Source organism: Salmo trutta, chromosome 4, assembly GCF_901001165.1.
Source record: "Salmo trutta chromosome 4, fSalTru1.1, whole genome shotgun sequence".
Taxonomy (NCBI): domain Eukaryota; kingdom Metazoa; phylum Chordata; class Actinopteri; order Salmoniformes; family Salmonidae; genus Salmo; species Salmo trutta.
In genome coordinates this window covers 41,591,170-41,606,710 of record NC_042960.1, presented here as the reverse complement: position 1 = coordinate 41,606,710, position 15,541 = coordinate 41,591,170, and the positions used below count along the sequence as shown (strand labels likewise).

The 15,541-nt window shown below is 41.6% G+C and overlaps 1 protein-coding gene across 2 annotated transcripts in view; it reads right to left on the bottom strand.

Moving 5' to 3' along the window:
- LOC115192357 (carboxyl-terminal PDZ ligand of neuronal nitric oxide synthase protein) overlaps positions 1 to 15,541 on the bottom strand; it is a 248,088-nt gene that overhangs the window by 74,479 nt on the left and 158,068 nt on the right. For both annotated transcript variants that reach the window (XM_029750756.1, XM_029750757.1), the window contains exons 6-7: positions 13,437 to 13,581; positions 1,912 to 2,096 (exon numbers count right to left, since the gene is read on the bottom strand). In XM_029750756.1, the coding sequence (XP_029606616.1) occupies positions 1,912 to 2,096; positions 13,437 to 13,581 (330 nt within the window). The remainder of the gene's footprint in view (positions 1 to 1,911; positions 2,097 to 13,436; positions 13,582 to 15,541) is intronic.

Genomic DNA, 15,541 nt, shown 5'->3' with positions numbered 1-15,541 from the left:
CCCTTATCATGTACCTGTCAGAACAAGGGCATGGGGAAAAAATACATGTCATCTCTGCACTTAAATAGCGAATGGAGGACGTTTTTCCTGCGGTTCGTTTTCATAACAGCCAGGTAGGCTATACTCCTGTTGTAAAGTCTAGCAATGTGATTAATATAAGGAAAGTTGAGAAATAAATATAGTAGGCCTAGCCTATAGAAAGCTGATGGGATCATCATCTTTTTAATAGAGGCCATGAAAACTCTGTTTTCTCACGTAATTGCATAGCCTATAGACATTTTGCACAACATGAGCTCATTGGCTCTCATTAAGTGTTTGATTTGATTTTCTAATGGATTTGTGTTGATGTCAGAGCGATTAGAGGGACAATCGCTAATTACCAGGCCAAAAATGTGTCACATAAATATGTGTATGTGACCAATAAAATTTTATTTGATAAGTACCAGGCCATTAGTGATTGGCAGTTAGCACGTTTGGTAGGCTACTATTGACCATCAGCAGCATCAGTGCGTAGTTTTGGAGAAGCCTAGTTACCATGACTAAATGGTCACATGGAACTTGACTGTGGTCATGGCTCATGACAGCCGGTGTGGTCGTAATATGGTCACCCTAACAGCTATATTCTAGGGGATATTTTGAGACCTTAAGGAGGATCAGGTACTGCTGGAATGTTTACCAATGGCATGTCCATCTTTTTGTGAGAAATTACACTGGTCACTCAAAACAGTAAAAAAAGTAAATAGCCAACACTTTAGATGAGGCCACACAAAAATGACGAAAAAATACCCAATGATTAGTAAATGGATTATACGGACCTATATTAAACATCTTATGAATCATTATTAAATACTTTAAAAGTAGTTTATAAATGTGTGAATAACTAGGTTACTAACATTTACAAATGTCGGCGTAATAATTAATAAATTATGAAAAAACGACTTACTAATCCATTATAAATGCTTTATTATGTGGAGTTACTATGAAGCGCTACCTAAACGTCTGATAAGGCAGAAAACAGCGTGGCTAGTTAGGTTAACTAACTAAGTGTTACCTAAGTGTAAAAAACATTTTAGCTTCATGCCAAATACATGCTAAATATTCTGGTAAAAACGGACAGAAAAAGACTGAGCTGAGATGAAATGTCAGCTACAGAAGAACTAGATCAAGTGCCCCTAAAGCATTTCAAAGACAACAAATAATATTTCCACCCTGGTCTGACTCGATCGAACTTCCCCTGTCTGTGAGTCACAATATTACACTGCACGACAAACTGAAGATGAACAGAAACAGACAGCTCACAATATATCACTCTCCAGTCCAGTCAGAGGGATAAAGCTATAGATAGAGCCGCAAACTAGTCATGCCACCCCATATAGTGGTCTCTAGATAGAACACACAATCATGCTTTCACCCTGTCCAAGCAGTCTTGGTAACAATATTTTATTGTCTTTGATCCAAGAATAGCAATATTACCCGATATAACTCAATCTGTCGTAACATCAGACAATGCAGTGTGTGTGTGTGTGTGTTCTCCCTGTCTCACAAAAGCAGTATCTATCACCCTACATAACAACCTATACATAGGCCACAAATTATTGTTTTCCGCTACCTCAAGCCATTATTACACAGGCCACAAGATATTGTACTTCCCTGGTCGAAGCAATCTACAGATGGACCAATGGTATTGTGTTACCTGGACTAAGCAATCTATACAGTAGATAGATCAATAGTATTGTATGTCAGTGGTACAAGCAATAATGACCAGCCATTACTGTGTTCTCTCATTCCAGGCCTTAGTTAGTATCTGCATGTAAATATACTTTTAGCCTTCTTGGCTTGCAACCCTATCCACCTTTCTTCCCACCAAACATACAGGAACCACACCCCCAAAACACATACATACAGCCATACCATCTTGTCGAGGTTGTTGAGGTGTGTGTGGTCAGTCTTGGCAGTAGCGTACACTCCGTCCAGGTCAGTGACCCCGCGGTTAAACTCCTCGACCGTACTGTCCGGTAATGGTAAGGGAGCCTCCTCCGCATCAATGTCTGTTTCCACAGCAACCACCGACTTCTCCGCTCCTGTTAACTCACGGGCTGAAAGAACAAACACATCAACATATTATTAAAGAAATGCCTCATCACCACGTCATGTTAAATAGTTGCCATAGAAGGAGGGCCAATGGAATAATAGACTTTGTTGTTAGAAAGAAAGTTGCTACACCAAAAGATGAGGGAGGACAAAAGAAGAGTGGCAGGATGAGATGCGCTTCATTATGGTGTTCTCCTGTGGTTCTCCTGTTCTTCCAGCTCACAATTAACTCTCCAGATAATCCCACTGGCAGAGCTCAGAGACTCCTGTGGTTTATACCAGTGGAACAGACAGAGAACAGGGGATCAGCTCACGTGTGTGTTTGTGTGTGTGTGTGTGTGTGTGTGTCAGTGTTAATTCCGTCAACAAAAATTGTGATAAATATTTTTCAAACACATATTTTTCAGTGGCAATTGACGAGACTATAACGGACTAAATAGACCTAGAAAAAACTATAACTAAACAAAAATTATTTTTCATTTCAGTTGACTAAAACGAGACAACTATCTCAGTGACTAAATTCTGACTACCAAGTGACTGGACAAGAGTTTTTGGAGAGATTGAAAGCTTTTCAGTGATGAGCACAATTAATATTAGCAGGACAGACGGGCAGCTTTACAAAATTAAAGTTTAATAGTAAAACAACAGTCTATTTATGTTTTTCTCTCCCTTGAGTATAGAAAAGTAGGCTGTCATTTGAATTTGTAATCTCACTCAACCCTCCCACTTTCCTCACTGCATTTCATAGCCAAGTTCTGTAGCCAACGTAGGGAAGTCTTCCAATTTTCCTCAGAGAAAACAGCTTGATTCTTGCCCTTACCATTCAAAAGATATGACCCATAATACCAGCGCCTCGTTCTACCGTGCATTGGAAGGCCATATTTTATATTCAAATCAAATTGTATTGGTCACAAGCACGTGTTTAGCAGATGCTATTGCAGGTGTAGCAAAATGCTTGCGTTTCTAGCTCCGACAGTGCAGTAATATCTAACAAGTAATAAATTATCTAACAATTTCACAACATATACCCAATACACAAATCTAAGGAAAGGAATGGAATTAAGAAAATATAAATATAAATATATGGACAAGCAATGTCAGAGCGGCATAGACTAAGATACAGTAGAATAGAATAAAATACAGTATATACACATATGAGATGAGCAATGCAAAATATGTAAACATTATTAAAGTGACTAGTGTTCCATTTATTAAAGTGGCCAGTGATTTCAAGTCTATGTATATAGGCAGCAGCCTCTAATGTGCTAGTGATAGCTATTTAACAGTCTGGTAGCCTTGAGATAGAAGCTGTTTTTTAGTCTCTCGGTCCCAGCTTTGATGCACCTGTACTGGCCTCGCCTTCTGGATGATAGTGGGGTGAACAGACATTGGGTGCTGTAGGTGTCCTGGAGGGCAGATAGGTTGCCCCCAGGGATGCGTTGGGCAAACCGCACCAATCTCTGGAGAGCCCTGCGGTTGTGAGTGGTGCAGTTGCCGTACCAGGCGGTGATACAGGCCGACAAGAGGCTCTCAATTGTGCATCTGTAAAAGTTTGTGAGGGTTTTAGGTGCCAAGCTAAATTTCTTAAGTCTCCTGAAGCTCTTGCGCCTTCTTCACTACACTGTCTGTGCGGGTGGACCATTTCAGTTTGTCAATGATGTGTACGCTGAGGAACTTGAACTTGAACACTGCGGTCCCGCCGATGTGGATATGGGGGTGCTCCATCTGCTGTTTCCTTAAGTCCACAATCATCTCCTTTGTTTTGTTGATGTTGAGTGAGCGGTTATTTTCCTGGCACCACACTCCCAGAGCCCTCACCTCCTCCCTGTAGGCTGTCTCGTCATTGTTGGTAATCAACCCTACTACTGTTGTGTCATCTGCAAACTTGATGATTGAGTTGGAGGCGTGCATGGCCACGCAGTCATGGGTGAACAGGGAATAGAGGGGGATGAGCATGCACCCTTGTGGGGCCCCAGTGTTGAGGATCATTGAAGTGGAGATGTAGTTTCCTACCCTCACCACCTGGGGGCGGCCTGTCAGGAAGTCCAGGATCCAGTTGCACAGGGCGGGGTTCAGACCCAGGGCCTTGTGCTTAATGATGAGCTTGGAGGGTACTATGTTGTTGAATGCTGAGCTATAGTCAATGAACAGCATTCTTACATAGGTATTCCTCTTCTCCAGATGGGATAGGGCAGTGTGCAGGGAGATGGTGATTGCATCGTCTGTGGATCTATTGGGGCGGTAAGCAGATTGAAGTGGGTCTAGGGTGACAGGTAAGGTAGAGGTGATATGATCCTTGACTAGTCTCTCAAAGCACTTCATGATGACAGAAGTGAGTGCTATGGGGCGATAGTCATTTTGTTCAGTTACCTTTGCTTTATTGGGTACAGGAACAATGGCCATCTTGAAGCATGTGGGGACAGCAGACTGGGATAGGGAGAGATTGAATATGTCCGTAAACATATAGGCCAGCTGATCTGTGCTGGCTCTGACGATGTGTCTAGGGATGTCGTCTGGGCCGGCAGCCTTGCGAGGGTTAACACGCTTAAATGTCTTTCTTACGGCGGCCACGGAGAAGGAGAGCCCACAGTCCTTGGTAGCGGCCCATGTCGGTGGCGCTGTGTTATCTTCAAAGTGGGCGAGGAAGGTGTTTAGCTTGCTTGGAAGCAAGACGTCGGTGTCCGCGACATGGCTGGTTTTCCTTTTATAGTCCGTGATTGTCTGTAGACCCCGCCACATACGTCTTGTGTCTGAGCCGTTGAATTGCGACTCCACTTTGACTCTATACTGACGTTTTGCCTGTTTGATTGCCTTGCGGAGGGAATAACTACACTGTTTGTATTCGGCGATGTTCCCAGTCACCTTGTCATGGTTAAATGCGGTGGTTCACGCTTTAAGTTTTTGCGTGAATGCTGCCATTTATCCACGGTTTCTGGTTAGAGTAGGTTTTAATAGTCACAGTGTGTACAATATCTCCTATACACTTCCTGATAAACTCAGTCACCGTGAGTTCTTGTATGTTTTCACAATCACACCATGAGTCGTTAATCATGAAATATACACCCCACCTGTCACGTCCTGACCATAGTAAGATGTTATTTTCTATGGTAGAGTAGGTCAGGGCGTGACAGGGGGTGTTTTTCTATGTTTTGTATTTCTATGTTCAGGTTCTAGTTTTGTATTTCTATGTTGGGTTTGTTTGGGATGATCTCCAATTAGAGGCAGCTGGTCCTTGTTGTCTCTAATTGGAGATCATACTTAAGTAGGGGTTTTTTCCACCTGGGTTTGTGGGAGATTATCTTTGAGTAGTGTATTGTTTCACCTCTGCTTCATGGTTTGCTGTTATTGTCATTCAGTTTATTTATGTTTTGCATAGTTTCACAGTATAAATAAAATGTGGAACGACACACGCTGCACTTTGGTCCTTTGGTGGTGGGAGATTCTGTCACAGTTCTCGTAGGAATGAGCGGACCAAAGTGCAGTGTGTGTGTCGTTCCACATTTTATTTACTCTGTTAATTATCTTGGATGTGTGCTAGATAACCATCTGACAAGGAAGAGCATTGCACAAAACTTTATCTCCAAAGTGAACCATAAAATTAGGTTTCTGGCAAGAACCTCCAAATATCTGGATAAGAATGCAATTGGGGCATTGGCAGGGCCTCTTGTTCAGTGCCACTTTGACTATGCATGCTCTTCCTGGTACAATAGTGGCCCCAATATAACAAAAAATAAATTGCAGGCATCTCAGAACAAATTTGTCAGGATTATTCTTAAACTTATGGCTCAAAGTGGAGGAGAGAGTCTCTCAGCTAAAATTGTGTCTTGTACATAAGATCAGTGGCGACCCATCATTCAGGTGGGGCAGAGCACCCCCTGTTTTGCATGGTATTTTGGCATTAATACATGTGACATATCAGATTGCAAACAATGTAAAATATATTGCAAAAGTATTGGATTGCAAAAGTATTCACCCCCCTTGGCATTTTTCCTATTTTGTTGCCTTACAACCTGGAGTTAAAATAGATTTTTGGGGGGTTTGTATAATTTCATTTACACAACATGCCTACCACTTTGAAGATGTCAAATATTTTTTTATTGTGAAACAAACAAGAAATAAAGACAAAAAACAAACAAAAAATTGAGCATGCATAACGATTCACCCACCCAAAGTCAATACTTTGTAGAGCCACCTTTTGCAGCAGTTACAGCTGCAAGTCTCTTGGGGTATGTCTCTATAAGCTTGGCACGTCTAGCCACTGGGATTTTGCCCATTCTTTAAGGCCAAACTGCTCCAGCTCCTTCAAGTAGGATGGGTTCCGCTGGTGTACAGCAATCTTTAAGTCATACCACAGATTCTCAATTGGATTGAGGTCTGGGCTTTGACTAGGCCATTTCAAGACATTTAAATGTTTCCACCAGTCAAGTATTGCTTTAGCAGTATGCTTAGGGCCATTGTACTGCTGGAAGGTGAACCTCCGTCCCAGTCTCAAATCTCTGGAAGACTGAAACAGGTTTCCCTCAAGAATTTCCCTGTATTTATCGCCATCCATCATTCCTTCAATTCTGACCAGTTTCTCAGTTCCTGCAGATGAAAAACAACCCCACAGCATGATGCTGCCACCACCATGCTTCACTGTGGAGATGGTGTTCTCAGGGTGATGAGAGGTGCTGGATTTGAGCCAGACATAACGTTTTCCTTGATGGCCAAAAAGCTCAATTTTAGTCTGATCTGACCAGAGTACCTTCTTCCATATGTTTGGGGAGTCTCCCAAATGCCTTTTGGCAAACACAAAGTGTTTGCTTATTTTTTTCTTTAAGCAATGGCTTTTTTTCTGGCCGCTCCTCTGTAAAGCCCGTCTCTGTGGAGTGCACAGCTTAAAGTGGTCCTATGGACAGATACTCCAATCTCCGCTGTGGAGCTTTGCAGCTCCTTCAGGGTTATCTTTGGTCTCTTTGTTTCCTCTCTGATTAATGCCCTCCTTGCCTGGTCTGTGAGTTTTGGTGGGCGGCCCTCTGTTCACAGGTTTGTTGTGGTGCCATATTCTGACCCCATATTCCCAGTGGGTCAGAAGTTACCAAATACTAATTGTGTGTATGTTAACATTGCCAATAAATTGATTAACTTGGGTCAAACATTTCAGGTAGCCTTCCACAAGCTTCCCACAATAAGTTGGGTGAATTTTGACAGAGCTGGTGTAACTGAGTCAGGTTTGTAGGCCTCCTTACTCGCACACACTTTCAGTTCTGCTCACAAATTTTCTATGGGTTTGAGGTCAGGGCTTTGTGATGGCCACTCCAATACCTTGACTTTGTTGTCCTTAAGCCATTTTGCCTCAGCTTTGGAAGTATGCTTGGGGTCATTGTCCATTTGGAAGACCCATTTGCGACCAAGCTTTAACTTCCTGACTGATGTCTTGAGATGTTGCTTCAATATATCCACAGAATAAAGTCCCTCCTGCAGGAAAGCACCCCCACAACAAGATTCTGCCACCCCCGTGCTTCACGGTCAGGATGGTGTTCTTCAGCTTGCAAGCATCCCCATTTTTCCTCCAAACATAACGATGGTCATTATGGCAAAACAGTTCTATTTTTGTCTCATCAGATCAGAGGACATTTCTCCAAAAAGTACGATCTTTGTCCCCATGTGCAGTTGCAAACCGTAGTCTGGCTTTTTTTATGGCCATTGGAGCAGTGGTTTCTTCCTTGCTGAGCGGCCTTTCAGGTTATGTTGATATAGGACTCGTTTTACTGTGAATATAGATACTTTGTACCTGTTTCCTCCAGCATCTTCACAAGGTCCTTTGCTGTTGTTCTGGGATTGATTTGCACTTTTCGCACCACAGTACGTTCATCTCTAGGAGACAGAACGCGTCTCCTTACTGAGCTGCGTGGTCCCATGGTGTTTATACTTGCGTACTATTGTTTGTACAGATGAACGTGGTACCTTCAGGCGTTTGGAAGTTGCTCCCAAGGATGAACCAGAGGTCTACAATTTTTTTCTGAGGTCTTGGCTAATTTCTTTGGATTTTCCCATGATATCAAGCAAAGAGGCACTGAGTTTGAAGGTAGGCCTTGAAATACATCTACAGGTACACCTCCAATTGACTCAAATGATGTCAATTAGCCTATCAGAAGGCTAAAGCCAAGACAAGATTTTCTGGAATTTTACAAGCTGTTTAAAGACATAGTAATCTTAGTGTATGTAAACTTCTGACCCACTGGAATTGTGATACATTGAATTATAAGTGAAATAATCTGTCTGTAAATAATTGTTGGAAAAGGTACTTGTGTCATGCACAAAGTAGATGTCCTAACCGACTTTCCAAAACTATAGTTTGTCAACAAGAAATTTGTGTAGTAGTTGAAAAACAAGTTTTAATGACTCCAGCCTAAGTGCATGTAAACTTCTGACTTCAACTGTATATTGCACACAGGTGGCCTTTATTTAACTAATTATGTGACTTCTGAAGGTAATTGGTTGCACCAGATCTTATTTAAGGGCTTCATAGCAAAGGGGGTGAATACATATGCACGCACCACTTTAAGTTTTAATTTAATTATTTTTTTTTTAAACAAGTTATTTCTTTCATTTCACTTCACTTGGACTATTTTGTCTATGTCCATTACATGAAATCCAAATAAAAATCTATTTAAATTACAGGTTGTAATGCAACAAAATAGGAAAAATCCCAAGTGAGATGAATACTTTTGCAAGGCACTGTATGCATTTAAAAAATGGTCTAATATATTCAATCAATCAAAACAGTATGTGCTTTTAAAACTCACCTCACTGTGATTGATCAATTTGAAGAAAGAACAGGTTGAAAGTGAGTTAAAAATATGGTCTTTGTTTCAAAGCCTAGCACAACGAAATGGATAGCGCTTTTTCTAAGGTGATGATTAACTTAAAAAAATGTAATAATTTAGGCTTCACTGTACCGCAAAATCATCCTGTTGTCCTGCATTTGGGTATTTTAAATGTGTCCACCCAAACAGCATGAGTTTGCAGATGACACTGCAGTGGTAGGCTTGATTACCAACAACGACGAGACGGCCTACAGGAAGGAGGTGAGGGCCCTCGGAGTGTGGTGTCAGGAAAATAACCTCACATTCAACGTCAACAAAACAAAGGAGATGATCGCGGACTTCAGGAAACAGCAGAGGGAGCACCTCCCTATCCACTTCGACGGGACAGTAGTGGAGAGGGTAGAAAGTTCCTCGGCCTACACATCACTGACAAACTGAAATGGTCCAGCCACACAGACAGCATGGTGAAGAAGGCGCAGCAGCGCCTCTTTAACCTCAGGAGGCTGAAGAAAATTGGCTTGTCACCAAAAACGCTCACTTTTACAGATGCACAATCGAGAGCATCCTGTCGGGCTGTATCACCGCCTGGTACGGCAACTACTCCACCCATAACCAGCTCTCCAGAGGGTAGTGAGGTCTGCACAACGCATCACCGGGGGCAAACTACCTGCCCTCCAGGACACCTACACCACCCGATGTCACAGGAAGGCAAAAAAGATCATCAAGGACAACAACCACCCGAGCCACTGCTTGTTCATCCCGCTATCATCCAGAAGGCGAGGTCAGTACATGTGCATCAAAGCAGGGACCAAGAGACTGAAAAGCAGCTTCTATCTCAAGGCCATCATACTGTTAAACAGCCATCCCTAACATTGAGTGGCTGCTGCCAATATACTGACTCAACTCCAGCCACTTTAATAATGGAAAAATTCATGTAATAAACGTATCACTAGCCCCTTTAAACAATGCCACTTCATATAATGTTTGCATACCCTACATTACTCATCTCATATGTATATACTGTACTCTATACCATCTACTGCATCTTGCCATCTGATATAATGTATCACTAGCCACTTTAAACAATGCCACTTTTATATGTTTACATACCCTACATTACTCATCTCATATGTATATACTGTACTCTATACCATCCACTGCATCTTGCCTATGCCGTTCTATACCAACACTCATTCATATATATATTTTTATGTACATATTCTTATTCATTCCTTTACACTTGTGTGTATAAGGTAATTGTTGTGAAATTGTTAGGTTAGATTACTCGTTGGATATTACTGCATTGTCGGAACTAGAAGCACAAGCATTTCGCTACACTCGCATTAACATCTGCTCACCATGTGTATGTGACAAATGAAATTTGATTTGATTTGAGTGAGAAATGAACCTGCGGGAAAGTGGCCTCCATCAGCTGTTCTAGCGCATACGATGACATGTCTTTTTTCCCCTGCCACTGTTCCTGCCCATTTCATAATGGGTCATTCTGAATCGAAACAAATTTTACATATTAGTAAAGACAAGATTAAATTGATAATAGTCTGATGGGTGAAAATATGATCACTTGATGAGAAACAGTGTGTGTCTGCTGAGGCAAGGAACAGATTGGTTACGTGCAAGCTTTTCAGTGACTTTCTCAAATCATCAATAGCCTATAGTCGCATCATGTAAACAATGTATGTTTTGATTTCTAAGAGATTCTAAGGTTTGTGTCATTCACAACTAAAGTTGCCAAATAACTCAAACTACTGTATAGGACCTGTTTCAAATGATCACTTCTATGCTCAACATAGCCACTTCATATGCGAGCCCACTTGTTCTGGAATGGGAAAAATATCCTATATATTCTACTCAGCTAAGTTCAAATCTATTTTTCTTACTATAAGATCATATAATATAAAATATAAAATAATGTCACTGGACATATCCTGTCTGCTAAATAAACAAGCCTACAGCCTATGGCATGGTGCATAGTCAGATATCATACAGGAGGCCAACTCATATTCTGTTCTTCTGAAATACATTTTCTTGATATAACAATATTTCTTTAGACCTGCCAAATATAAATAATGGATTTATTGTGATGGTGTATATTAAAATTATTTATTAGACTTTTTTAAATGTAAATGTCCCTACGCGTGCATCGGTTCAACCTGTATGCGTGGAGGTCTGGAGATGCTAAACGTGTTTCTGTTAATTAATGGTCAATTACCCTAAGACCGGCAGTCTTTTGCATGAAAGTAACCGGCTGACAACATTTAATGACCGCCACATCCCTAGCCTGTACACTATATATGACTATGTAAATAACTTTATTTTGAGTTAATGTGGATCTAGTGATTCAGACTTGAGCACTTGGACGAGGACTGAAGCACTGGGACTCAAATTTCAGTCATAGGGACTTCTGACTCAACTCGTGACTCGACCATTGGTGACTCCTACTCGAGCACAGGGGACTTGGGACTCAAGGTTAAGTGACTCGACTACATCATTGGGCGAAACAGTCATTAGCTCCGGTTAAAAGTCCTTAGCCCTGCTTATACTTTTGGACACCAATGTGGCTGCGGCATCTGTGGAACGTTGATAATAATGGCAATGACGCGACCGAGATGCAGCACATACTACACTCCTCTCTCTCCCTCTCTCTCTGTCTTTCTCTCTCTCTCTTAATTTAATTTGATTTAAGGGGCTTTATTGGCATGGGAAAATATATGTTTACATTGCCAAAGCAAATGAAATAGAAAATAAACAAAAGGGAAATAAACAATAAAAAATGTAAAGTAAACATTACACTCACAAAAGTTCCAAAAGAACAAAACACATTTCAAATGTTATATTATGTCTATATACAGTGTTGTAATGATGTGCAAAGTACAAAAGGGAAAATAAAGAAACATAAAAATAGGCTGTATTTACAATGGTGTTTGTTCTTCACTGTTTGCCCTTTTCTTGTGGCAACAGGTCACAAATCTTGCTCCTGTGATTGCACACTGTGGTATTTCACCCAATAAATATTGGTGAAATATAGATATCAAAATTGGATTTGTTTTCCAATTCTTTGTGGGTCTGTGTTATCTGAAGGAAATGTGTATCTCTAATATGGTCATACATTTGGCAGGAGGTTAGGAAGTGCAGCTCAGTTTCCACCACATTTTGGGGTAAGTGTGCACATACAGTGCCTTGCAAAAGTATTCATCCCCCTTGGCGTTTTTCCTATTTTGTTGCATTACAACCTGTAATTTAAATAGATTTTTATTTGGATTTCATGTAAAGGACATACACAAAATAGTCCAAATTGGTGTGAAATGAGCAAAATTCAAAAAAATGTAAAACGGAAAAGTGGTGCGTGCATATGTATTCACCCCCTTTGCTATGAAGCCCCTAAATAAGATCTGGTGCAACCAATTACCTTCAGAAGTCACATAATTAGTTATATAAAGTCCACCTGTGTGCAATATGTGTCACATGATCTGTCACATGATCTCAGTATATATACACCTGTTCTGAAAGGCCCCAGAGTCTGCAACACCACTAAGCAAGGGGCACCACCAAGCAAGCGGCACCATGAAGACCAAGGAGCTCTCCAAACAGGTCAGGGACAAAGTTGTGGAGAGGTAAAGATCAGGGTTGGGTTATAAAAAATATCCCGAAACTTTGAACATCCCACAGAGCACGATTAAATCCATTATTAAAAAATGGAAAGAATATGGCACCACAACAAACCTGCGAACAGAGGGCCGCCCTCCAAAAACTCACGGACCAGGCAAGGAGGACATTAATCAGAGAGGCAACAAAGAGACCAAAGATAACCCTGAAGGAGCTGCAAAGCTCCACAGCGGAGATTGGAGTATCTGTCCATAGGACCACTTTATAGCTGATTATTAGATTTGTATTTGATCTCTACCTCTCTGTCTCTGTCTCTGTCTCTGTCTCTGTCTCTGTCTCTGTCTGTGGTGTGTGTGTGTCTCGCTCTGCTTGTGAGTGTATGTTTGTTTTGTATGTAATGTTAATTATGCAGAAAAATATGTTGGCAGGACAAGGTAAGTATGTTTGTGCATATGGAAGTCAGTGATTTATGTTTACTATATGTTAATGAGGCAATATAAATGTGATGTGACTAAAATGAAAGGGAATTTATTTGACTAAAATGGCCCACTGTCTGTCATTTTGTCAATAACTAGACTAAATCATTATTCAATTGACAAAAGTGTGACTAAGACTTAATTATATTTTAGTCAAAATTACTAAGACTAGACAATCTAAAAAAATAGTCCAAATTTACACTGGTGTGTATAGGAGAGTGGCACATGGATGCTGTGGGTGCATCTGCATATGAAAGGGCCCTGTAGTTACTGGAGCCAGAGTCATCCCACCACTATTCTGTTCTGTTCCACAGCCACAGTCTCTCTATTAGACTGACTCATCTGTGACACTATCCTCTCAAATGGCATCTTACACTCAATCAGGAATGTGTTTGTGTGTGTGGGAGTTTGTGTGCGTGTGTTTGTGTGTATGCACCTGAGAGTGTGGACTCCTCGTTGCAGGTCTTGTCACTGTCTGCGTCCTCCTGTCCATCTGCGTTCTGGTGTTTGTGTTGCAAGCTGAGTTTGTGACACACCTCGAATGCCTGGCCCACCGTCCGCACAACACGCATGGCCTGGGACTGGAGAGAGGAGGAGTTGGGAGAGAGAAAGACAGAGAGAGAGAACATGACAATATAAAATCCATGTACACAAACAACAAGTCCGCAGTCAAAATTGGCAAAAAACATTGAAATGCATTTCCACAGGTCAGTGGGGTGAAACAGGGATGCAGCTCGATCCCCACTCTCTTGAACATATACATCAACGAATTGGCTAGGACACTAGAACAGTCTGCAGCACCCGGCCTCACACTGCCAGAATCTGAAGTCAAATATCTACTGTTTGCTGATGATCTGGTGCTTCTGTCCCCAACCAAGGAGGGCCTACAAGCAGCACCTAGATCTTCTGCTCAGACCTGGGCCTTGACAGTACATCTTAGCAATACAAAAATAATGGTGTTCCAAAAAAGGTCCAGTGGCCAGGACCACAAATACAAATTACATCTAGAAACCGTTGCCCTAGAGCACACAAAAAACGAAACCTTCCTCGGCCTAAACATCATCACCACAGGTAACTTCCACAAAGATGTGAACGTAAAACAACAAATAATGCATGCAGAGCAGAATTAGGCAGATACCAGCAAATGATCAAAATCCAGAAAAGAGACGTTAAATTCTACTACCGTCTAAAAGGAAGCGATTCCCAAACTTTCCATAACAAAGCCATTAACTACAGTGAGATTAACCTAGAGAAGATTCACCTAAGCAAGCTGGCCCTGGGGCTCTGTTCACAAACACAAACAGACCCACAGAGACCCAGGACAGCAACAGCAACACAATTAGACCCAAACAGATCATGAGAAAACAAAACGATAATTACTTGACAGATTGGAAAGAATTTACCAAAAAACAGAGCAAAAAGGAACGCTATTTTGCCCTAAACAGACAATACACAGTGGAAGAAAACCTGACCACTGTGACTGACCCAAAATAAAGGAAAGCTTTGACTATATACAGACTCAGTGAGCATAGCCTTGCTATGGAGTCGGGCCGCCATAGGCAGACCTGGCTCTCAAGAGAAGACAGGCTATGTGCACACTGCCCAAAAAATGAGCTGAGCAGCCTTTCGGGTTATGTCGATATAGGACTCGTTTTACTGTGGTTATAGATACAGTGAGGGAAAAAAGTATTTGATCCCCTGCTGATTTTGTACGTTTTCCCACTGACAAAGAAATGATCAGTCTATAATTTTATAGGTAGGTTTATTTGAACAGTGAGAGACAGAATAACAACAAAAAAATCCAGATAAACGCATGTCAAAAATGTTACAAATTGATTTGCATTTTAATGAGGGAAATAAGTATTTGACCCCCTCTCAATCAGAAAGATTTCTGGCTCCCAGGTGTCTTTTATACAGGTAACGAGCAGAGATTAGGAGCACACTCTTAAAGGGAATGCTCCTAATCTCAATTTGTTACCTGTATAAAAGACACCTGTCCACAGAAGCAATCAATCAATCAGATTCCAAACTCTCCACCATGGCCAAGACCAAAGAGCTCTCCAAGGATGTCAGGGACAAGATTGTAGACCTACACAAGGCTGGAATGGGCTACAAGACCATCGCCAAGCAGCTTGGTGAGAAGGTGACAACAGTTGGTGTGATTATTCGCAAATGGAAGAAACACAAAAGAACTGTCAATCTCCCTCGGCCTGGGGCTCCATGCAAGATCTCACCTCGTGGAGTTGCAATGATCATGAGAACGGTGAGGAATCAGCCCAGAACTACACGGGAGGATCTTGTCAATGATCTCAAGGCAGCTAGGACCATAGTCACCAAGAAAACAATTGGTAACACACTGCGCCATGAAGAACTGAAATCCTGCAGTGCCCGCAAGGTCCCTCTGCTCAAGAAAGCACATATACATGCCCGTCTGAAGTTTGCCAATGAACATCTGAATGATTCAGAGGACAACTGGGTGAAAGTGTTGGTCAGATGAGACCAAAATAGAGCTCTTTGGCATCAACTCAACTCGCCGTGGTT